The sequence below is a fragment of the Lolium perenne genome, chromosome 5 (genome assembly GCF_019359855.2).
Source record: "Lolium perenne isolate Kyuss_39 chromosome 5, Kyuss_2.0, whole genome shotgun sequence".
Taxonomy (NCBI): Eukaryota; Viridiplantae; Streptophyta; class Magnoliopsida; order Poales; family Poaceae; genus Lolium; species Lolium perenne.
This window is the reverse complement of record NC_067248.2, coordinates 241,732,632-241,758,518: the sequence shown is the minus strand read 5'-3', so window position 1 is coordinate 241,758,518 and position 25,887 is coordinate 241,732,632. Positions and strand designations below refer to the sequence as shown.

The 25,887-nt window shown below is 47.7% G+C and overlaps 1 protein-coding gene across 1 annotated transcript; it reads left to right on the top strand.

Annotated features, from left to right (window-relative positions):
* The first annotated feature begins 1,495 nt into the window (after window positions 1-1,495).
* On the top strand, window positions 1,496-24,482 carry LOC127304232 (uncharacterized). Its single transcript, XM_051334931.2, has 5 exons — window positions 1,496-1,590; window positions 1,677-1,988; window positions 2,118-2,390; window positions 2,499-2,575; window positions 24,174-24,482. The coding sequence occupies exons 2-5, from the start codon at window positions 1,760-1,762 to the stop codon at window positions 24,480-24,482; spliced, it is 888 nt and encodes a 295-aa protein (XP_051190891.2). The 5' UTR covers window positions 1,496-1,590; window positions 1,677-1,759.
* The last annotated feature ends 1,405 nt before the right edge of the window (window positions 24,483-25,887 follow it).

Genomic DNA, 25,887 nt, shown 5'->3' with positions numbered 1-25,887 from the left:
TCGTTTTCTTATATTCTTTTTGTTACTTCCATCCTGTAGACATTCCCTCAGCCAGCAACAACCCACAGGTCCATGAGCATGAGCCCCCCCTGCAGGCCAAGGTTGGGGACGAGTTCCTGGATAAACTCATGGCCGAAGGCCAGAAGAGTGATCCTCCAGCTGCTGGCGCTGGCCCCAGCCATGCTCCCTCTGCCAAACGCCCTCGGACTGAAGTCATTGGAGGGAAGCAGGTTAGCACCAAGCGCTACAAGCAGAAGCGGATGCCGGTTTCTTCCGGGTAAGTTTTTATTTCTTTTTATGCTCTCTTTGTCTCCACCGAGTTCTTTTCCGGTTGCTTTTTTCCAATTCGCTCTCTTTTTCCTTTCTTTCAGCCCTGCGCTTGAGCTTGGCTCTGCCGGCTCCGCAAGGACCTCAACTCCTCCTCCTCACTCAAGTCCGGTACCATCTGGTGCCGGCAACAGCTCTGCCTCCCCCTCGGGAGGCACTACAAGTTCGGGGCGCGCGGCCCCAACACCTCCTGATCACCGCGCGGAGGAGGACTTCACCTCCCCTCCAGAAGCTCAAGATACCGGCGCCAGCAACATCGGCGCCGGCCAGACAGATGCCGGGCAGGCGGAACCTTTGGTTCCTCCTCCCCCGAAGAAAAAGAAGAAGCAGTCAAGCTCTTCCCCTACCGCGCCGGATACTTCCGCGCCGGTAACTTCTCCTCCTCCTGAGGCCACGCCGACACCGCCGCCAAGTCAAGGACCTTCCGTGGCCAAGCAAGTGGCGTCGTCAGAGACCCCCAAGATTACCAAATTCCTCAAGCCCGGGGCTTCCCGCGGCAAGGCTGTGGAGGGCGACGCCTCAGGCGGCTCGCGGGACGTGGTGCTGCACGTCGGTCCCGCTGCTGCCGCTGTACAAGACAAGCCTACCGGCCTCCTAGGCCGGATCGTTGAGCTGAAGCGCGCGGGCAAAGACCTGGGGCACCTCCTTCCCTACGCCCAGAAGTGGAATGAGGCGGATATCTCCGCGTCTACCCGCGGCCTGGGGAAGGATCGCCTTCCGGCACCAGACCCTGCTGGGCCTCGGTCCACTGAAGAACACTTCACGCGGCTTAAACGCGCCGTGAAAGAGTTCGACAGTGCATGGTACGATGCTACCAACAACGTGGTGGTAAGTTCTGCTAAACCTCTTGTATTTTTGTTGATGCCGGTTTCTTTTCTTTCCGGATCTTGTCTATTCTCCCAGTCCCCGAGTTTCGTGGTGAAAACGCAGTTTTCAGCGCGAAACTTTAACTAGAGGCATGTGAAACCGGCATAGCCAGTCCCCGAGTTTCGGGTTGAAACCTTGTTTCTTTCTTTCTCACACCCATCTTCCTTTGAACAGAGCACTGCTGACGCCCGGAAGCAACTCTTTGAGGAGCTTCTATGGGAGCATCGGGACCTTGCCGAGGCCCACAGCCACTGCCAAGGTTTGTTTTGTTCCTTTTCCCTCCGGCATCTTTTCACCGGAATGTTTCCTTCTCTGATATTTACGCATCCTTTTGTTTAACAGTTGTTCCGGAAGCTACCATCGAGGCCCTGAAGGCCCAGGTTACCAAGCTTCAAGGTATCATCCTTTCTTTTTCGGCTAACCCGTTCCTTTTTTCCTTTCATCTATTGTTGCTTGCTAAAACCTTTCTTTCCGGTACTCAGGCGAGAAAGAGCAGCTTCTCAAGGAGCACAACGAGGCACTGGACGCTCAGAAGACCGCCTTGGGGGAGCTGAAGGAACAGGCTATGCAAGCCGCGCTCCGGCATGAGCAAGCCTTGAAGGACGCCCGGGTTGCAGCTGAGGCCAGGTTGGCGGAGGTCGTGGAGGACTCCACGAACTCCAACACCGTATTGACGGCAGAGCTGGAGGAGGAGAGGAAATCGCGGAAAGCAGCGGAGCGCCTCATTGATACCATGACCACTGATCACCGGGAATACGATCGGTTGGTTATGAAGATTGACGCGCTGGCTCTCCGTAAGTCCTTGCCTTGTCCCTTCTTTCGCTTATAAGCTTTCTCCTTTTGAAAATGTATTTTTGTTCCTTGCTTTTCCGACATACTTTTTTCCGGTATCTTGTATTTATGCTTTTTCCTTCTTCCTGTAGAGCATTTCCCGGAATCCCAGGTCTATGCCTTGAAGAAGGTGAGGGAGGATCGGATTGCGCGGGAATTTCCCAATCTGGACGCGCACTGGGATGGGTACGACTATCTTGTCGCCCTCTCCGCGCGAGTCCAACATATGCGCTCCGTCGACCGGCTTCTTGCCGACCTGCCAGCCGCCGCCATCCAAGTCTTCAAGGTACTGTGGCCTGAGGAGGAGCTGCCAGGAAATATCACGCTTACCGCCGCGCGGCTCAATGACGCCGGGCACCGGATTCGCGAGTGGCAATGCTCCGCGGCTCGTGCCGGAGCTGACACGGCGCTGCGCTCCGCATGCTCCTGGTACCCTGATCTTAACCTGGATGCCCTTCAAGGCGTACGCGCAGATGCTCCCACGGACACGGATCCGGCGCTCGCCGCGAAGCGGCGGGACCGGGCATACCGGCTTGCTGAGTATGCCGAGGTCCGCACCTTCATCCCTCCCCCTCCTGGTGTCAAGGACTACCTCAGCGATGAGGAAGAAGAAGACGAGGGAGATGAAGATGAGGCTGCCGAGGACGTGCCGCCGGAAGCTCCCGAAGCCGGGGCTGCTCCCCCTGAAGATGTTGAGGCCGGTGCCGCTCCACCTGATGCCCCTGCTGCCTGATGATCCTCTATGCAATGTTTGCCTGTGATATGTTCGTTTGTCCTGGTTGTCTTAAAACAATGCCCGTTAAATTCTACCCCGGTATGCCGGGGTTTATGATGTAAAACTTTAAATTTGCTTTTGGTTACCGTACAACATTTTATGCCGGTAAGTTATACCGGTAGCTAATTATCTTAAGTTTGCTTTAGCACATTTGCTTTTGGTTCTGCTTTTATCCTGCACTGCAAAGATTTCCCAATTGTTTCCGCATCCAATTTGATGCATACTTGGTTCTTTTGCCTTGGCTCTGCCTGCCTTCTCTGGGCGTTCTTTGGCGTATGAGCACAAGGTTCTTTCACCAAACAAGCATCTTCTTGAACTTAGAAATAACTTTGAAATTTTGCAAAAAACCGGTTTAACCGGGGTTAGTTAAATTTTCCGGATTGTTCTTTCCTGCTCTCCCTTTTCGCAGTTCATGTGCTTATCCCCTACCGGTTTATCTTGCTTGCCATGAAGCCGGTTTGCGGACAGCAGCAGAGTCGAAGACTCCAGTAGGATTTAGCACACTACTAAACCGGAAAGAAAAAACATTCAATAAGCAACCGGTAAACTGAAAAAATAAACAAGTTACATGCAACCTTATTGGGGTAGTCCCCGAGATTCATTCAAGGTTCCGGCATCTTTTATTCATAGCGTATAAGGTACAAAAAGGAACTTCTCACACCACCACTTCAAGAGTAGAAAGGACGCAACAGAGCTACGTTCCATGGACGCTTGCTCTCCTCTCCGGACCTGTCCGCCTTTCCTTTCTTCCACTCCTGCGCATCGATTAAGTAGTACGCATCATTGTGAAGCACCTTGCTTACAATGAAATGACCTTCCCATGGTGGCAAGAGCTTATGCCGGCCTTCAGTGCGCTGCACTAGGCGAAGCACAAGATCTCCTTCCCGGAAAACTCTCGGGCTAACCTTCCGGTTATGATAGCGTCTGAGGTTTTGCTGGTAAATGGCTGTTCTTGCCAAAGCCAGCTCTCTTGCTTCTTCTAGCAAGTCCACATCATTTTCTCTGGCCTCTTTGACCTCTTGCTCAGTATAGAGCTGTACCCTTGGTGAATCATGAATGATGTCGGTTGGTATGACCGCTTCTGCTCCGTAAACCATGAAGAAAGGAGTGTATCCGGTAGACCGGTTTGGAGTTGTCCTTATACTCCACAGTACTGATGATAGCTCATCGAGCCAACATCCCGGTGATTTTTCCACTGCGTCAATGAGTCTAGGTTTGATACCGGAAAGTACCAAAGCATTCATCCTTTCCACTTGGCCATTGCCTTGTGGGTGTGCTACCGAGCACAAATCCAACCGGATGTTGTTGTCCTCACAGAACCTTTTGAACTCACCTTGAGCAAAGTTGGTTCCATTGTCAGTGATGATGCTGTGCGGGTATCCATACCGCAAAATGACATCTTTTAGGAATTTCACCGCTGTATGCCCATCACACTTTGCGATAGGTTTTACTTCTAGCCATTTGGTGAACTTATCCACCATGACCAAGATATGGGTCATGCTGCTTCTTGCAGTTTTGAATGGGCCAACCATGTCAAGGCACCAAACGGCGAATGGCCATGTTAACGGTATTGTCTTTAAACCGGATGCTGGGGTATGATTTTGCTTGGCGTACCTCTGGCAGCCGTTGCATTTTCTTACCAAATCCTCAGCGTTCTCCAAAGCAGTGGGCCAATAAAACCCATGCCGGAATACTTTTGCTACTAGCGCCCTTGATGAAGCATGGTGCCCACATTCACCTTGGTGAATTTCCTTAAGCATTTCTTTCCCTTCCTCCGGTTCCACACATCTTTGAAGGACACCGGTAACGCTTCTCTTGTACACCTCGCCGTTGATGAATGTGTAAGCTTTGGACCTTCTTTGTATCCTCCTTGACTCATTTTCGTCAGCCGGCAAGGTGCCGTTTGAAGGAGATATGCCCTAGAGGCAATAATAAAGTGGTTATTATTTATATCTTTATGTTTATGATAAATGTTTATATATCATGCCAGAATTGTATTAACCGAAACATTAGTACATGTGTGATATGTAGACAAACAAGAAGTCCCTAGTATGCCTCTTAAACTAGCTTGTTGATTAATAGATGATTAGTTTCATAATCATGAACATTGGATGTTATTAATAACAAGGTTATGTCATTGTGTGAATGATATAATGGACACACCCAATTAAGCGTAGCATAAGATCTCGTCATTAAGTTATTTGCTATAAGCTTTCGATACATAGTTACCTAGTCCTTATGACCATGAGATCATGTAAATCACTTATACCGGAAAGGTACTTTGATTACACCAAACACCACTGCGTAAATGGGTGGCTATAAAGGTGGGATTAAGTATCCGGAAAGTATGAGTTGAGGCATATGGATCAACAGTGGGATTTGTCCATCCCGATGACGGATAGATATACTCTGGGCCCTCTCGGTGGAATGTCGTCTAATGTCTTGCAAGCATATGAATGAGTTCATAAGAGACCACATACCACGGTACGAGTAAAGAGTACTTGTCAGGAGACGAGGTTGAACAAGGTATAGAGTGATACCGAAGATCAAACCTCGGACAAGTAAAATATCGCGAGACAAAGGGAATTGGTAATATATGTGTATGGTTCATTCGATCACTAAAGTCATCGTTGAATATGTGGGAGCCATTATGGATCTCCAGATCCCGCTATTGGTTATTGGTCGGAGTGAGTACTCAACCATGTCCGCATAGTTCTCGAACCGTAGGGTGACACACTTAAAGTTGGATGTTGAAATGGTAGCACTTGAATTATGGAATGGAGTTCGAATATTTGTTCGGAGTCCCGGATGAGATCCCGGACATCACGAGGAGTTCCGGAATGGTCCGTAGAATAAGATTCATATATAGGATGTCATTTTATGTGAAATAAAATGTCGCGGAAGGTTCTATGGAAGGTTCTAGAAGGTTCTAGAAAAGTCCGGAAGAAACCACCAAGGAAGGTGGAGTCCACAAGGGACTCCACCTCCATGGCCGGCCAGCCCTTGATGGGGTGGAGTCCCAAGTGGACTCCACCATAGCGGGCCGGCCACCCCCCACATGGGAGGTGGGAATCCCACCTTTGGGTGGGAGTCCTAGTTGGGCTAGGTTTCCCCCTCCTATGGAAGGTTTTGGTTTCGGGTCTTATTCGAAGACTTGGACACCAACACTTGGGATCCACCTATATAATGAGGGGCCAAGGGAGGGGGCCGGCCAACCCCAAGACCACAAGCTGGCCGCCCCCATAGAGTGGCCGGCCCTACACTCCCAAACCCTAGCCAAGCTCCTCTCCTCCATATTGCCCGCATAGCTTAGCGAAGCTCCGCCGGACTTCTACACCGCCACCGACACCACGCCGTCGTGCTGTCGGATTCAAGAGGAGCTACTACTTCCGCTGCCCGCTGGAACGGGGAGGTGGACGTCGTCTTCATCAACAACCGAACGTGTGACCGAGGACGGAGGTGCTGCCCGTTCGTGGCGCCGGAACCGATCGTGATCAAGATCTTCTACGCGCTTTTGCAAGCGGCAAGTGATCGTCTACCGCAGCAACAAGAGCCTCATCTTGTAGGCTTTGGAATCTCTTCAAGGGTGAGACTCGATACCCCCTCGTTGCTACCGTCTTCTAGATTGCATCTTGGCTTGGATTGCGTGTTCGCCGTAGGAAAATTTTTGTTTTCTATGCAACGTTATCCTACAGTGGTATCAGAGCCGTGTCTATGCATAGATGGTTGCACGAGTAGAACACAATGGTTTGTGGGCGTTGATGCTCTTGTTATCTTTAGTTTGAGTACTTTGCATCTTTATGGCATAGTGGGATGAAGCGGCTCGGACTAACTTTACATGACCGCGTTCATGAGACTTGTTCCTCGTTCGACATGCAACTTGTATTGCATAAGAGGCTTTGCGGGTGTCTGTCTCTCCTACTATAGTAAAGATTCAATTTACTCTTCTATTGAAAACATTAGTATCAACGTTGTGGTTCATGTTCGTAGGTAGATTAGATCTCTCGAAAACCCTAAACCACGTAAAATATGCAAACCAAATTAGAGACGTCTAACTTGTTTTTGCAGGGTTTGGTGATGTGATATGGCCATAATGTGATGATGAATATGTATGAGATGATCATTATTGTATTGTGGCAACCGGCAGGAGCCTTATGGTTGTCTTTAAATTTCATGTTGAGTAGTATTTCAAAGTAGTTGTAATAGTTGCTACATGGAGGACAATCATGAAGACGGCGCCATTGACCTTGACGCTACGCCGACGATGATGGAGATCATGCCCGAAGATGATGGAGATCATATCCGTGCTTTGGAGATGAAGATCAAAGGCGCAAGAACAAAAGGGCCATATCATATCACATATGAACTGCATGTGATGTTAATCCTTTTTATGCATCTTATTTTGCTTAGATCGCGACGGTAGCATTATAAGATGATCCCTCACTAAAATCTCAAGATAATAAAGTGTTCATCCTTAGTAGCACCGTTGCCAAGTCTTGTCGTTTCGAAGCACCTCGTGATGATCGGGTGTGATAGATTCAATAAGTACATATAACGGGTGCAAGACAGTTTTGCACATGCGGATACTAAGGTGGCCTTGATGAGCCTAGCATGTACAGACATGGTCTCGGAACACGTGATACCGAAAGGTAGAGCATGAATCATATGGTTGATATGATGAACACTTTGAGTGTTCGCCATTGAAATCACACCTTTTCTCGTGATGATCGGGTTTAGGTGCGGTGGATTTGGTTCGTGTGATCACTAAGACAATGCGAGGGATATTGTTTTGAGTGGGAGTTCACTTAGGTTTTTAATTATGTTGAATTAAAATTTGAACTCAATTTGTCATAAACTTAGTCTAAACTATTGCAAATATATGTTGTAGAAATGGCGTCCCCAATCAATTTTAATCAGTTCCTAGAGAAAGAGAAACTTAAGAGCAACGGTAGCAACTTCACCGACTGGTTCCGTCATGTGAGGATCTTCCTCTCGGCGGAAATCTGCAATTTGTGCTTGATGCACCGCTAGGTGACCCTCCTGCAGAAGATGAATCCGATGAAGTAAAAGCTGTTTACGCGACTCGGAAAACTCGGTACTCTCAAGTTCAGTGTGCCATCCTGTGCAGTCTGGAATCCGATCTTCAAAAACGTTTTGAGCACCATGATCCTCATGAGTTGATGAATGAGTTGAAAGCTATATTCGAGACTCATGCGGCAGTGGAATGCTATGAAGCATCGAAACATTTCTTCAGCTGTATGATGGAAGAAGGCAGCTCCGTTAGTGAGCACATGCTCGCCATGACCGGGCATGCGAAGAAACTCAGTGACTTGGGAATAGTGATTCCTAACAGACTGGGGATTAATCGTGTCCTTCAATCACTGCCACCAAGTTACAAGAACTTTGTGATGAACTACAATATGCAGAACATGAACAAGGAGTTACCTGAACTTTTTGGCATGCTAAAAGCTGCTGAGATTGAGATCAAGAAAGAGCACCAAGTGTTGATGGTCAACAAGACCACCAGTTTCAAGAAACAGGGCAAGTCTAAGGGAAAATTCAAGAAGGGTGGCAAGAAAGCTGCCACGCCTCCTATGAAACCTAAGAACGGCCCTAAGCCTGATGCTGAGTGCCATTACCGCACGGACACGGGCCACGGGAAGCGTAATTGCTCCAAGTATCTGGCTGATCTGAAGAGCGGCCTTGTCAAGAAGAAGAAAGAAGGTATATTTGATATACATGTTATAGATGTTCATTTCACTGGTTCTCGTTCTAGTACCTGGGTATTTGATACTGGTTCGGTTGCTCATATTTGTAACTCGAAACAGGAACTAAAGAATAAACGACAACTGCTGAAAGATGAAGTGACGATGCGCGTTGGAAACGGATCCAAGGTCAATGTGATCGCAGTCGGCACACTTCCTCTACATCTACCTTCGGGATTAGTTTTAAGCCTAAATAATTGCTATTATGTACCTGCGTTGAGCATGAACATTATATCTGGATCTTGTTTAATGCAAGACGGTTATTCATTCAAGTCTGAGAATAATGGTTGTTCTATTTTTATGAATAATATCTTTTATGGTCGAGCACCACAAAAGAATGGCTTATTTCTATTAGATCTCGATAGTAGTGATACGCATATACATAACATTGATGCTAAGCAAATTAAACTTAATGATAATTCTACTTATATGTGGCACTGCTGCCTTGGTCATATTGGAGTGAAACGCATGGAGAAACTCCATACTGATGGATTACTTGAATCACTTGACTTTGAGTCACTTGATAGATGCGAAGCATGTCTAATGGGTAAAATGACAAAGACTCCATTTTCTGGTTTAATGGAGCGAGCTACTGACTTATTGGAAATCATACATACAGATGTATGTGGACCAATGAGCGTAGCATCGCGCGGTGGTTATCGTTATGTTCTAACCTTCACAGATGATCTGAGTAGATATGGGTATATCTATTTCATGAAACATAAATCCGAAACTTTCGAGAAGTTTAAGGAATTTCAAAGTGAAGTAGAAAATCAACGTAACAAGAAGATCAAATTTCTACGATCTGATCGTGGAGGTGAATATCTGAGTTATGAGTTTGGCATGCATTTAAAGAAATGCGGAATACTTTCACAATTGACACCGCCGGGAACACCTCAACGAAACGGTGTGTCCGAACGTCGTAATCGAACTCTCTTAGATATGGTTCGTAGTATGATGTCTCTTATTGATTTGCCGTTATCATTTTGGAGTTATGCATTAGAGACAGCCGCATTCACTTTAAATAGAGCACCATCAAAATCCGTAGAAACGACACCGTATGAATTATGGTTTAATAAGAAACCTAAGCTGTCGTTCCTGAAAGTTTGTGGTTGCGAAGCCTATGTAAAGAAGTTACAACCGGACAAGCTAGAACCCAAAGCGGAGAAATGCGTCTTCATAGGATACCCTAAGGAAACTATAGGGTACACTTTCTATCACAAATCCGAAGGCAAAATCTTTGTTGCTAAGAACGGAACCTTTCTTGAGAAAGAATTTCTCACTAAAGAAGTGACTGGAAGAAAAGTAGAACTTCGATGAGATTGATGAATCTATACTCGTTGATCGTAGTAGCGCGATCGGAAGTTGTATCTGTACCGCCTACACCGGCAACAGAGGAAGCTAATGATAATGATCATGAAACTTCGAACGAGGAAACTATTGAACCTCGCAGATCGACAAGGGAACGTGCCACTCCTGATTGGTATGATCCTTGTCTAAATGTCATGATTGTAGATAACAATGATGAGGACCCTGCGACGTATGAAGAAGCGATAATGAGCCCAGATTCCAACAAATGGCAAGAAGCCATGAAATCCGAAATGGGATCCATGTATGATAACAAAGTATGGACTTTGGTAGACTTACCTGATAGCCGAAAGGCTGTCGAGAATAAATGGATCTTCAAGAGAAAAACAGATGCTGATGGTAATATTATCGTCTATAAAGCTCGACTTGTCGCAAAGGGTTTCCGACAAATTCAAGGAGTTGACTACGATGAGACTTTCTCACCTGTAGCGAAGCTAAAATCTGTGAGGATTTTGTTAGCAATAGCTGCATTTTTCGATTATGAGATTTGGCAGATGGATGTCAAAACGGCGTTCCTTAATGGAGATATTGAGGAAGAGTTGTATATGGTACAACCCAAAGGTTTTGTCGATCCTAAAAATGCCGACAAAGTATGCAAACTTCAGCGTTCAATCTATGGACTGAAGCAAGCATCAAAAAGTTGGAACCGACGCTTTGATAAGGTGATCAAAGACTTCGGGTTTATACAGTGTCATGGAGAGGCCTGTATTTACAAGAAAGTGAGTGAGAGCTCTGTAGCATTCCTGATATTATATGTAGATGACATATTATTGATCGGGAATGATATAGAACTATTAAGCAGTGTTAAGGGTTATTTGAATAATAGTTTTTCAATGAAAGACCTTGGTGAAGCATCGTATATATTAGGCATCAAGATTTATAGAGATAGATCAAGACGCCTAATAGGGCTATCACAGAGTACATATCTGGACAAGATTCTAAAGAAGTTTAGAATGGACGAAAGTAAGAAAGGGTTCTTACCTATGTTACTGTGCAAGGTATTGAGTAAAACTCAAGGACCGCTACGGCAGAAGAAAGAGAAAGGATGTGTAACATCCCCTATGCCTCGGCGATAGGATCTATCATGTATGCCATGCTATGTACTAGACCGGTTATAGCAAATGCTTTTAGTTTGAATAGCAGATATCAAAGTGATCCAGGAATGGAACAACTGGACAGCGGTCAAGAATATCCTGAAGTACTTGAAAAGAACTAAGGATATGTTTCTTTGTTATGGAGGTGACCAAGAGCTCGTTGTAAACGGTTACACCGATGCAAGTTGGAACACTAATCCTGATGACTCTAAGTCACAATCTGGGTACGTGTTTATATTGAATGGTGCCGCGATAGCTGGGCAAGCTCGAAGCGATTGCACGGTGGCGAAGTCTTCAACCGAGAATCGAGTACATAGCAGCTTCAGAGGCTTCATCGAAGCGGTATGGATGAAGAGGTTCATTGTAGAGCTCGGTGTGGTTCCTAGTGCATTGGACCCATTAATCATTTACCGTGATAACATGGGTGCCATCGCCAATGCACAAGAGCCAAGGTCACACAAGAGGCTGAAGCATATCAAGCTGCGTTACCACTCGATTCGCGAGTACATTGAAGATGGAGAAGTAAAGATTTGCAAAGTACACACTGATCTGAATGTAGCAGATCCGTTGACTAAAGCTCTCCCTAGGGCAAAGCATGACCAACACCAGAATGCCATGGGTGTTAGGTATATTACAATGTAATCTAGATTATTGACTCTAGTGCAAGTGGGAGATCAAGGAGATATGCCCTAGAGGCAATAATAAAGTGGTTATTATTTATATCTTTATGTTTATGATAAATGTTTATATATCATGCCAGAAGTGTATTAACCGAAACATTAGTACATGTGTGATATGTAGACAAACAAGAAGTCCCTAGTATGCCTCTTAAACTAGCTTGTTGATTAATAGATGATTAGTTTCATAATCATGAACATTGGATGTTATTAATAACAAGGTTATGTCATTGTGTGAATGATATAATGGACACACCCAATTAAGCGTAGCATAAGATCTCGTCATTAAGTTATTTGCTATAAGCTTTCGATACATAGTTACCTAGTCCTTATGACCATGAGATCATGTAAATCACTTATACCGGAAAGGTACTTTGATTACACCAAACACCACTGCGTAAATGGGTGGCTATAAAGGTGGGATTAAGTATCCGGAAAGTATGAGTTGAGGCATATGGATCAACAAAGTGGGATTTGTCCATCCCGATGACGGATATATATACTCTGGGCCCTCTCGGTGGAATGTCGTCTAATGTCTTGCAAGCATATGAATGAGTTCATAAGAGACCACATACCACGGTACGAGTAAAGAGTACTTGTCAGAGACGAGGTTGAACAAGGTATAGAGTGATACCGAAGATCAAACCTCGGACAAGTAAAATATCGCGAGACAAAGGGAATTGGTAATATATGTGTATGGTTCATTCGATCACTAAAGTCATCGTTGAATATGTGGGAGCCATTATGGATCTCCAGATCCCGCTATTGGTTATTGGTCGGAGTGAGTACTCAACCATGTCCGCATAGTTCTCGAACCGTAGGGTGACACACTTAAAGTTGGATGTTGAAATGGTAGCACTTGAATTATGGAATGGAGTTCGAATATTTGTTCGGAGTCCCGGATGAGATCCCGGACATCACGAGGAGTTCCGGAATGGTCCGGAGAATAAGATTCATATATAGGATGTCATTTTATGTGAAATAAAATGTCGCGGAAGGTTCTATGGAAGGTTCTAGAAGGTTCTAGAAAAGTCCGGAAGAAACCACCAAGGAAGGTGGAGTCCACAAGGGACTCCACCTCCATGGCCGGCCAGCCCTTGATGGGGTGGAGTCCCAAGTGGACTCCACCATAGGGGGCCGGCCACCCCCCACATGGGAGGTGGGAATCCCACCTTTGGGTGGGAGTCCTAGTTGGGCTAGGTTTCCCCCTCCTATGGAAGGTTTTGGTTTCGGGTCTTATTCGAAGACTTGGACACCAACACTTGGGATCCACCTATATAATGAGGGGCCAAGGGAGGGGGCCGGCCAACCCCAAGACCACAAGCTGGCCGCCCCCCCATAGAGTGGCCGGCCACCCCTCCCAAACCCTAGCCAAGCTCCTCTCCTCCATATTGCCCGCATAGCTTAGCGAAGCTCCGCCGGACTTCTACACCGCCACCGACACCACGCCGTCGTGCTGTCGGATTCAAGAGGAGCTACTACTTCCGCTGCCCGCTGGAACGGGGAGGTGGACGTCGTCTTCATCAACAACCGAACGTGTGACCGAGTACGGAGGTGCTGCCCGTTCGTGGCGCCGGAACCGATCGTGATCAAGATCTTCTACGCGCTTTTGCAAGCGGCAAGTGATCGTCTACCGCAGCAACAAGAGCCTCATCTTGTAGGCTTTGGAATCTCTTCAAGGGTGAGACTCGATACCCCCTCGTTGCTACCGTCTTCTAGATTGCATCTTGGCTTGGATTGCGTGTTCGCCGTAGGAAAATTTTTGTTTTCTATGCAACGTTATCCTACACCGTTGATCAGGAATTCCTTAATAGGTTTAACCCATGACGGTATCTCTCGAACCAGAAATACTGGTGCATCTATCTCCATGCTATCTACCAGCATCATTTCTTCCGGTATGGGTACAACAGTCCCCGAGCTTGCCGGAGCAGTCCCCGAGCTTGCCGGTACAGTCCCCGAGTTCCCTTCATCAATATCCATGGGTACTACATGTGATTCCGGTACAAAAATTGATTCCGATTCCGGGCTTGGTTTGATCGATGGTACCCTTAAATGAGCCAAAGCTATTCCGGGAGGAATTTCTTGCCTAGATGAGCCCAGCTTGGACAAAGCATCCGCGGCTTCATTTTCTGCGCGCGGTACATGGTGAAATTCACAGCCTTCGAAGAATCCGGCAATCTTTTGCACGTGAAACCGGTACGAGGCCATGTTGGCATCTTTTGCATCCCAATCTCCGGAACACTGCTGTACCACAAGGTCTGAATCTCCGTAGCAAATGATCCGGTGTGCACCGATTTCTTTTGCGACTTTAAGCCCATGGATCAAAGCTTCATATTCAGCGACATTATTCGATGCCCTGAAATGTACTTGCAAAACATACCGGAGGTGATCTCCTTTTGGTGAGGTGAGTACCACACCGGCACCTAGACCCTCTTTGAGCTTGGATCCATCAAAGTGCATTTTCCAGTATTCTATCCTCTGATCTGGCGGTTTGTATTGCATCTCCGCCCAATCAACTAGGAAGTCAGCCAACGCCTGTGACTTTATGGCATCTCTTCTTTCATATACCGGCACGTATGGTGATATCTGGATTGCCCATTTTGCAATCCGGCCGCTGGCGTCTTTGTTGCACATGATGTCGGAGATTGGTGCTTCACTTACCACCTTCATGGGGTGCTCCTCAAAGTAGTGCTTGAGTTTCGTGGCGGCCATGTACACGCCATAAGTCATTTTCTGGAAGTGAGGGTAGTTTTGTTTTGAGAGGGAGAGCACCTCGCTCAGGTAGTATACCGGCCTCTGGACGGTTTTTCCTTCCTCTTCTCTTTCAACCACAACTACTACGCTCACAACCCGGTTTGTTGCCGCTATGTATAATAGCATAGGTTCTCTTTCTAGAGGTGAAGCCAGTATGGGTGCTGTGGCTAGCATTGTTTTTAGCTCTTTAAACGCTGCGTCTGCCTGAGGGGTCCAGACGAACGTGTCAGATTTTTTCATGAGAGCATAGAGTGGCAGAGCTTTTTCTCCCAATCTGCTTACAAACCGGCTTAGCGATGCCAAGCTTCCGGTAAACTTTTGCACATCTTTTAACTCTCGAGGGACAGCCATTCTTTCTATCACCCGGATTTTTACCGGATTGACTTCTATGCCCCGGCTTGATACCAGGAAACCGAGCAGCTTGCCGGCAGGGACACCGAAGGTGCATTTTGCCGGATTAAGTTTCATCCGGAACCGTCTTAGGTTATCGAATGTTTGCCGGATGTCATCGATTAAGGTGTTCTTTACCTTAGTTTTTATCACAATGTCATCCACATAAACTTGCACATTCTTTCCGATTTGATCAAACAAGCATTTTTGCATACAGCGCTGGTACGTTGCACCAGCGTTGCGCAAACCAAAAGGCATAGTTACATAGCAGTAAGCCCCGTGCGGGGTAATGAACGCAGTTTTTATTTGATCTTCCTTTTTCAAGGGAATCTGGTGGAAACCGGAATACGCATCCAGGAAGGACAACAACTCACACCCAGCAGTTGAATCAATCACTTGATCGATTCGTGGCAAGGGAAAAGGATCTCTTGGGCAAGCCTTGTTTAGGTTGGTGTAGTCGATGCACATGCGCCACACCTTCGGAGCTTTTGCCTCCAGGTTCTCATCTTTCTTCTTTTCAACCATTACCGGATTGGCCAGCCACTCTGTGTGCGTGACCTCCACAATGAATCCGGCAACAAGCAGTTTGGTTACCTCTTCTCCTATGATCTTTCTTCTATCTTCAGCGAACCGGCGCAAGGGTTGTCGCACCGGCTTGGCATCTTTCCGGACGTTTAAAGAGTGCTCAGCCAGCTCCCTCGGAACACCTACCAAATCATCAGTTGACCAGGCAAAGATATTCCGATTCTCACGGAGGAAGCTGACGAGCGCGCTTTCCTATGCTTGATCAAGTCCGGCACCGATACGAACGGTGCGCTCTGGGTAAGCCGGATCCAGCACGATGTCCTTTGTTTCATTTGTTGGCTTGAATGCCGGTGAGCCCATGTTTTCACTCATTGCTGCTAAGCTCAATTGTGAGGACTGAGGGGGCGCTCCCGCGGTGTGCATTCTTTTCTTTTCCTCCGCGATCACCAGCGATTCCGCTAGGTTCGATCCGGCAGATGCAGTTTCCAGTGGGACCTTATAGTTTCCCACCACAGTCAATGGTCCACGAGGTGCCGGCATCTTCATCTTGAGGTAAGCCGTATGAGTTGTGGCCATGAAGGCTGCCAACGCCGGTCTCCCCAGCAATGCATGGTAGGGACTGTCTAGATCCACCACCTCAAACTCAACATTTTCAACCCGGCAATTGTCACGTCCTCCAAATGCTACGTCCACCCGAACTTTTCCTATCGGGGCACAGGACAAGCCAGGAACGATCCCGTGGAACGTTGTGCGCGTTGGCTGAAGCATGTTTTCTGTTATGCCCAACGTACGCATGGTGTGCTTGTACATGATGTTTATGCTGCTGCCGTTGTCTATCAGCACCTTGCTGAACTTAACTCGAGTTTGCGGCCTCTTCATGATTGGGTCCACAACAAGAGCATATCCACCCGGATTCGGCATGATCTTAGGGTGATCCTTGAATGACCAGGTAATTTCCTGGTTGGACCACAGCATGTACTTGGGGACTGCCGGCATCACAGCATTGACCTCCATGGATCGGCGGTGTACACTTTGCCTGTCTGTTGGCTCAGTGACAAAGACAACACAGCACATATCTGGACCCTCGTAAACATTCCGGCCTAAAGGTGCCGGTGGAGGTGGTTGATCATCTTGCTCCACCCGGTTAACTTGCTGGTACTGCTGCCGGTTTGGCTGCACCGGTAAGGCGTTTGCCCCGGTAAGTGGCGGTGGTGGTGGTAGCTGTTGTTGTTGCCGCGGCATGTCTTGTGGTGGCTGTGCATCTTTTACCGTTCCCTTTTGCATCAAGTACTTGGTCCAGGTACAATCCTTTGTCAGATGGTTTGACGGGTGTGCCGGATTCGGTGTGTGCCACCGGCAAGGTTGGTCCATGGCAGCTTCCATGGTGTATTTCGCGGGTTCTTGCCAGTTTCTTTTCTGGACCCAGGGTTTCTTTTATACCCATTGTTTCTTAGGACCCGCCCACGGCTGCGATCCGGTTCTTTGCCTCTGACTGCCGCTGGCCTCAGAGTTTTCCTGCACGGCAGCAACTTGCTGCGGACCGTACCTTCGATCCGGAAAATCTTCCCTTCTTTTGTTATTCCGGTTATCCCGGTGTTGTTCGTGGCGCAGCTGTTCCGGCTCAGGTTGCACTGCCGGCTGCGTTGGGTCTCCCAACGCATAGCTATCCGCCACACGTATCATCTCTGCCAACGTTGTCGGCATGTTCCGCTGCAACATTTGCCACAACGGTGAACCTCTTCTGCATCCACTGCTAAACCAAGCAATGGCCTGTGCCTCGATTACCCCTTCACAGGAGTTCCTTGTAGTGTTCCACCGGGCCAGATAATCCCGGTCTGTTTCGTTCGGGCGCTGTACGCACAGAGCAAGTTGCTGCGGCCTGTTTGGCCTCTGATAGGTGCTGCTGAAATTGCTCACAAAAGCCTCCTCAAAATCCAGCCAGCCATTTATGCTTCCTGCCGGCAAGTTGTTTAGCCAGATTCTTGCCGGTCCAACCAAAAACGATGGTATGATCCTCACGGCCCAACGCCGGTTTCCTCCTCCTGCTATGGTTCCTCCACCGCCTGCGACGTATACCGCGGTCACGTAATCCGCGAGCCAATCTTCCGGCTTCGTAGTGCCATCGTATGTTTTTGTGTCACGGGGCAACGTAAAGTTGCGAACTGGTGGTTTTTCTCTCATGATCCTTGGGCCAAAGCACTTTGGGCCTGGAGGACCTTCCTCCTCGATCATTTCTGACAAGTACACTCTATCCAGACGGTGCCTCGCATCCCGTTCCGGTAAGTATCTCTCTCCCAGGCGTTCTCCCAATGGGTTCCGGTATGCTGCCGGTCTTGCAGAATCAGCTTCATCATAACATTCCGGTACCGCGGCCCTTGCCTGCCGGTACCTCGGGGGATCTATTTCCTCCTCATCGTACGCTGCCCTTGCAGCTCGATAGTTTTGCCCGGTCTCATATCTACCGGCATGATTGTTTCCGGCATAGCCTCCTCTGGCGTAGCCTCGCTCTGCCCCTTGGCTTTTTCTACCGGCATCGTGTTGCCCGGCTTGTTGCTTTCCGGCAAGAACCGGATCGTACACAGTCATCTGCTGTGCGTTTAGCTCTTTTTCTCTTCTTCTATCCGGATGGGGAGACGATGCCTGTCCATGGGACTTGCTTCCGGCATTCTTTGTTGAACGCGCGGATTTTGAGGCCGCGGCCTTGTTCAGCTTAGCCAGCTGCTCAGCATTTTGCTGCTCAATAGTTTCCAGCAGCTCTCTAACACGCTCTTGCTGTTTTGCCAAAGCATCTCCGGAAAGCGACTCGCATAGCTCTACCGCAGCTTTAGCAGCTTTTATAGTTTTATCCGGGCTGTTATACTTAGGCTTTTCCACGATGCTAACAGATGCAGAGGTACTTTTGCCGGCATGAATCTCTTTGCGCAAATCCTGATCTAGGTTGCGAGCTTTTAGCCGGTTTTCCGGTATCCTAGCAGCATGCGCGCTAACAGAAGCAAAGCCATGGGCAGCGTTATACTCACGTACGGTTAGGTTCAGCTCGCGCTGCGCCCTGACGATGTCCTTGCCGCTCTCGAGCATCTTTTGGCGCTGCGCCTCCAGCTCCGCCTGAGCCGCTGCCGGGTCGATGTTCTGCGCGATGGGGGTGGCGAGGACGTTCATCGCCGCCTGGAGCGGTGTTTCCGGTAGCGCGGATGACGCTCCCGCTGCGCCTGCGTCGCGCTCCAGCGGTGGCTTGGCCGTACGGGTCGAAACCGCGCGACCAGCACCTTCACCCGCAACCTCCTTTCCTGCACCAGCCACACCGGTCATCATTACCTCGACGCTGCCGGCGGCGCGACCAACACAGAGCCATCTTGGCGGGTACGGTGCCACCAGCACTGGCGAGAGGCGCTGGCGCACGGGGACGGTGCCGAGGTAGACGCGGTGGCTGCCAAACTCGATGATGCGGCCGTTCTTGGGGAAGACGCCGCCGTTGGCGAAGCAGCCCGCGTTGTCGTTGATGAAGTCCATGGCGTAGATGCGCTGCACCAACGCGGACACCGTACGCTCGCCGGAGATCTCGAGGACGCCCGCCCGAATGTGAACTCCATCAAGCGCCACTTCATGCCCCACGGTGGGCGCCAACTGTCGTCGTGGTGAACAGACAGATGCCATGGGATGGCTTAGATTGGGGCCGAATGGACGCAAGAGGATTCGGGGGAGGGTTCGTGATCAGGTGGGATGAACTTCCGGATGGTTTCCTCAAGAACTTGGCCAAGGCCAGAGGTTGAAGAAGAAAGACACAAGGAAGAACTCACTCTAGATCACCATGTTCATTGATTCACACAAGTTACAGGTTTTTCTCTCTCTGTGTTCCGCGCCCGTGAAGAAGGGCTGCCCCCTCTCCTTATATAGGGGAGAGGGTGGCTTACAGTGCAAGAAACCCTAATGGCATCTTTGACCAGACAAACTACTTTACCAAGCTACTGTACAAAGCTACTTTAATCATAGATGACACCGGGGTCTTCTTTAATCAGGGAGGCTGACGTCCTCCGGCTTCTTTCTCCGTCATCTTCTTCTTTATCGTCAGCCCTTCGTTTAAAGCTACTTTGCTTAGCTCATCCTTGTCTTCTAGCTCTGGAGAGGATCTTTGACCAGCCTTGCCGACAAGCCCTTCCTTCCGGTGGCCCGGTACCTTTTCTATCCGGTTCCGGTATCCCTCCTATGAGGATACCGGCATAGCCTGTTCAGCCAAACGCCTATCTTAGACTCCGGCACGAACATCTAACCGGTATCCTGATGGCTCAAACCATCCGGTTTGGCATGCCTTTGGCATACCGGGGGTCATTCCCCCAACATAAGGAAATATTCTCGGAATTGGACGAAATCAACGCCCAGGATCTTATTTTTCCACGAAGCTTCCAGAACACCGGGGGAGATACGAAGTGGGGCGACGAGGCGACGCCATGCCAGGGCGGCGCGGCCCAAGCCCTGGCCGCGCCGGCCTGTTGTGTGGGCCCCCCGTGGCGCCCCCTGACCTACCCTTCCGCCTACTTAAGCCTTCGTCGATAATAACTCCAGTACCGAGAGCCACAATACGGAAAACCTTCCACAGACGCCGCCGCCGCCAATCCCATCTCGGGGGATTCAGGAGATCGCCTCCTGCACCCTGCCGGAGAGGGGAATCATCTCCCGGAGGACTCTTCACCGCCATGGTCGCCTCCGGAGTGATGTGTGAGTAGTTCACCCCTGGACTATGGGTCCATAGCAGTAGCTAGATGGTCGTCTTCTCCTAATTGTGCTATCATTGTTGGATCTTGTGAGCTGCCTAACATGATCAAGATCATCTATCTGTAATGCTACATGTTGCGTTTGTTGGGATCCGATGAATAATGAATGCTATGTTATGTTGATTATCAACCTATCATCTATGTGTTGTTTATGATCTTGCATGCTCTCCGTTGCTAGTAGAGGCTCTGGCCAAGTTTTTGCTTGTAACTCCAAGAGGGAGTATTTATGCTCGATAGTGGGTTCATGCCTCCATTAAATCTGGGGGAGTGACAGCAACCTCTAAGGTTGTGGATGTGCTGTTGCCACTAGGGATAAAACATCAATGCTATGTCTAAGGATATATTTGTTGATTACATTACGCACCATACTTAATGCAATTGTCTGTTGTTTGCAACTTAATACTGGAGGGGGTTCGGATGATAACCTGAAGGTGGACTTTTTAGGCATAGATGCATGCTGGATAGCGGTCTATGTACTTTGTCATAATGCCCAGTTAAATCTCACACTACTCATCATAACATGTATGTGCATGGTGCCCTCCTTATTTGTCAATTGCCCAACTGTAATTTGTTCACCCAACATGCTTATTCTTATGGGAGAGACACCTCTAGTGAACTGTGGACCCCGGTCCATTCCTTTACATCGAATACAATCTACTGCAATACTCGTTCTACTGTTCTCTGCAAACATCATCATCCACACTATACATCTAATCCTTTGTTACAGCAAGCCGGTGAGATTGACAACCTCACTGTCACGTTGGGGCAAAGTAATTTGGTTGTGCTGTGCAGGTTCCACGTTGGCGTCGGAATCCCTGGTGTTGCGCCGCACTACACTCTGCCGCCATCAACCTTCAACGTGCTTCTTGGCTCCTACTGGTTCGATAAACCTTGGTTTCTTACTGAGGGAAAACTTGCCGCTGTACGCATCACACCTTCCTCTTGGGGTTCCCAACGGACGCGTGCTGTACGCGTATCAGCCCTTGCATCATGTACTTTGCACCTATTAATGAAGAACTACCATAGATTTGTTGAAATTTGGTTTGCATGATTGGTCTCCCTAAAGTCTAGATATTTTCTGGTGAAGTGTTTGAACATTAAGGAAGACAGTGTAGAGTCTTATAATGCTTGCAATATGTTCTTATGTGAGTTTTGCTGTACCAGTTCATACTTGTGTTTGCTTCAAACGACCTTGCTAGTCCAAACCTTGTACTGAGAGGGAATGCCTCTCGTGCATCCAAATCCTTGAGCCAAAACCTATGCCATGTGTGTCCACCATACCTACCTACTATGTGGTATTTCTCTGCCATTCCAAAGTAAATTGCTTGCGTGCTACCTTTAAAATTTCATTCCTTGTCTTTGCAATATATGCTCATGGGAAAATAGTGTGGTAAAGAATATGTAGCTTATGTATCTTATTTCTTATAAGTTGCTTGTTGAGCGGTAACCATGTTTCTGGGGACGCCATCAACTATTACACCTTTGTTGAATATCATGTGAGTTGCTATGCATGTTCGTCTTATCTGAAGTAAGGGTGATTTATCATGATCAAATGGTTTGAGTATGCATATTGTTAGAGAAGAACATTGGGCCGCTAACCGAAGCCATGTATCATGGTGGAACTTCCAGTTTGGACATTAATCCTCAATCTCTTATGATAATATTATCTGTTGTTGAATGCTTATGCATTAAAGAGGAGTCCATTATTTGTTTTCTATGTTGTCCCGGTATGGATGTCCTTAGTTGAGATCTAACAAAAACGAGAAATCAAATGCGATCTATCTCCTTGGACCTTTGTACAGGTGGCATAGAGGTACCCCTTTGTGACACTTGGTTGAAACATATGTAATGCAATGATAATCCATGAAATCCAAGCTAATTAGGACAAGGTGCGAGCACTATTGGTATTCTATGCATGAGGCTTGCAACTTATAGGATGTCTTATGCATAACACATATGAATTATTACTACCGTTGACAAAATTGTTTCTATGTTTTCAAAATAAAAGCTCTAGCACAAAAATAGTAATCCATGCTTCCCTCTGCGAAGGGGCATTCTTTTACTTTATGTTGAGTCAGTTTACCTACTTCTTTCTATCTTAGAAGCAAACACTTGTGTCAACTGTGTGCATTGATTCCTACATACTTGCTTATTTGCATTCATCATATTACTTTGTGTTGACAATTATCCATGAGATATACATGTTGAAGTTGAAAGCAACCGCTGAAACTTATATCTTCCTTTGTGTTGCTTCAAAACTTTCTACTAAGAATTTATTGCTTTATGAGTTAACTCCTATGCAAGTATTATTGATGCTTGTCTTGAAAGTACTATTAATGAAAAGTCTTTGCTATATGATTCAGTTGTTTAATCATTGTCTTTACCTTTGCTTCGAATCACTTCATTCATCTCATATGTTTTACAATAGTATTGATCAAGATTATGATAGCATGTCACTTCAGAAATTTTCCTTGTTATCGTTTACCTACTCGAGGGCGAGTAGGAACTAAGCTTGGGGATTCTTGATACGTCTCCAACGTATCTATAATTTCTGATGTTCCATGCTAGTTTTATGACAATACCTACATGTTTTGCTCACACTTTATAATGATTTTATGCATTTTCCGGAACTAACCTATTAACAAGATGCCACAGTGCCAGTTCTTGTTTTCTGCTGTTTTTGGTTCCAGAAAGGATGTTCGGGCAATATTCTCGGAATTCGACGAAACAAAATCCAAACATCCTATTTCACCGAGAAGGACCAGAACACCGAAGGGGAGTCGGAGAGGAGGCCCAGGCCCTCCAGACCATAGGCTGGCGCGGCCTAGAGGGGGGCACGCCGCCCTATGGGGTGGGCCCCCCAGGCACCCCCTTGCGCCGCCTCTTCGCCTATAAAATCCCTCGAGACCTAAAAACCTGATAACAATTGACGAAACTCCAGAAAGACTCCAGGGACGCCGCCGCCATCGCGAAACTCCGTTTCGGGGGACAGAAGTCTCTGTTCCGGCACGCCGCCGGGACGGGGAATTGCCCCCGGAGTCGTCTCCATCGACACCATCGCCATCTTCATCGTCGTTGCTGTCTCCCATGATGAGGAGGGAGTAGTTCTCCCCCGAGGCTAAGGGCTCTACCGGTAGCTATGTGGTTAATCTCTCTCTCCCATGGTGTGATCTTTATGCGATCATGAGCTTTGTATCACTATTTATCTACGTGCTACTCTAGTGATGTTATTGAAGTAGTCTATTCCTCCTCCATGATGTAAAGTTGACAGTGTCTGCATCATGAAGTACTAGGCGTAGGTTATGATTGTAATCTTTTGTAGATTATGAAGTTAACTATTACTATGATAGTATTGATGCGATCTATTCCCCCTTTCATAGCTATTGGTGACAGTGTGTATGCTATGTTAGTACTCGGTCTAAATTGCAACGGTCTATTATGCACTCTAGAGGTTACTTTAATATGAACTCCGGACGTTGTGGAGCTTGTTTACTCCGGCTTGAGGTGTGCTTTGTAGCCCTACACAATGAATGGTGTTTGTTATCCAACAAGAGAGTGTTTAAGAGTAGCATTTATTTATTCAGTTATGTGATCATTGTTGAGAGTGTCCACTAGTGAAAGTATGATCCCTAGGCCTTGTTTCTAAGTATTGTAACACCGTTTCCAACAAGTTCTGCTACATGTTCGCTTGCTGCCATCTTTATTTCAGATTGCAACTACTACTTACAATCATCCATATTACTTGTATTTCACTATCTCTTCGCCGAACTAGTGCACCTATACATCTGACAAGTGTATTAGGTGTGTTGGGGACACAAGAGACTTCTTGTATCGTAATTGCAGAGTTGCTTGAGAGGGATATCTTTGACCTCTACCTCCCTGAGTTCGATAAACCTTGGGTGATTCACTTAAGGGAAACTTGCTGCTGTTCTACAAACCTCTGCTCTTGGAGGCCCAACACTGTCTACAGGAATAGAAGCATGCGTAGACATCAGCAGGCACACCTCTAATGGCATATGTTCTTGTGGAAGACTGAGAAGCTCAAGCTTGGGTCACCTGAGACCCCCGACGAGGTACCGTCCAGGAAGCGAAGGGCGGCTAACGTCGGGCACTTCCAGCCGGACGTGGGGCCGGACCCATTCCTGCGCATCATTGTCAAGCCAAACTTCGACCGGCTACGAATCCCTCATGATTTCGTCAGGTGGTTCGGAGAAATCCCTTCGAACATCATCATCACCACCAACACAGGCTGCTACTGGAGGATGACTACGGTGATGGAAGGCGATGACGCATACATCGACCAAGGGTGGGCGGCCTTCGCCGTCGCTCGTCAGCTGTAGATAGGCCAGTTCCTCGTCTTCCAAAAGGTGTCCACCTTCCAGCACAATGTGGTCATCTTCGACTACACCTGCACTGAGGTGATGACCATGTGTCGTTACCATGGCGACGCTGACACGCGTACAGCACGCGACCGTTGGGAACCTGATGCGTGTGGTTGGCACGTCCGTTGGGAACCCCAAGAGGAAGGTGTGATGCGCACAGCGGCAAGTTTCCCTCAGTAAGAAACCAAGGTTTAATCGGACCAGTAGGAGTCAAGAAGCACGTTGAAGGTTGATGGCGGCGGGATGTAGTGCGGCGCAACACCAGGGATTCCGGCACCAACGTGGAACCTGCACAACACAACCAAAGTACTTTGCCCCAACGAAACAGTGAGGTTGTCAATCTCACCGGCTTGCTGTAACAAAGGATTAACCGTATTGTGTGGAAGAGGATTGTTTGCATAAAACAGTAAAACAAGTATTGCAGTAGATTGTATTTCAGTAAAGAGAATTGGACCGGGGTCCACAGTTCACTAGAGGTGTCTCTCCCATAAGACAAGCAGCATGTTGGGTGAACAAATTACAGTTGGGCAATTGACAAATAAAGAGGGCATGACCATGCACATACATATCATGATGAGTATAGTGAGATTTAATTGGGCATTACGACAAAGTACATAGACCTCCATCCAACTGCATCTATGCCTAAAAAGTCCACCTTCAGGTTATCATCCGAACCCCCTCCAGTATTAAGTTGCAAAGCAACAGACAATTGCATTAAGTATGGTGCGTAATGTAATCAACAACTACATCCTTAGACATAGCATCAATGTTTTATCCCTAGTGGCAACAGCACAACACAACCTTAGAACTTTCTCACATCGTCCTTGTGTCAATGCAGGCATGAACCCACTATCGAGCATAAGTACTCCCTCTTGGAGTTACAAGCATCTACTTGGCCAGAGCATCTACTAGTAACGAAAAGCATGCAAGATCATAAACAACACATAGATTTAACTTTGATAATCAACATAACAAGTATTCTCTATTCATCGGATCCCAACAAACGCAACATATAGAATTACAGATAGATGATGTTGATCATGTTAGGCAGCTCACAAGATCCGACAATGATAGCACAATGGGGAGAAGACAACCATCTAGCTACTGCTATGGACCCATAGTCCAGGGGTAGACTACTCACACATCACACCGGAGGCGACCATGGCGGCGTAGAGTCCTCCGGGAGATGATTCCCCTCTCCGGCAGGGTGCCGGAGGCGATCTCCTGGATCCCCCGAGATGGGATCGGCGTTGGCGACGTCTCTGGAAGGTTTTCCGTATCGTGGCTCTCGGTACTGGGGGTTTCGTCACGGAGGCTTTAAGTAGGCGGAAGCGCAAGTCAGGAGGCGGCACGGGGGGCCCAA

Coding starts and splice junctions, on each gene's coding strand:
- LOC127304232 (XM_051334931.2), top strand. CDS start 1,760: ATGCAAGCCGCGCTCCGGCATGAGCAAGCCTTGAAGGACGCCCGGGTT. Junction 1,989..2,117: donor GATTGACGCGCTGGCTCTCC/GTAAGTCCTTGC, acceptor TTCTTCCTGTAG/AGCATTTCCCGGAATCCCAG. Junction 2,576..24,173: donor GGCTTGCTGAGTATGCCGAG/GTCCGCACCTTC, acceptor TTCTTGTGGAAG/ACTGAGAAGCTCAAGCTTGG.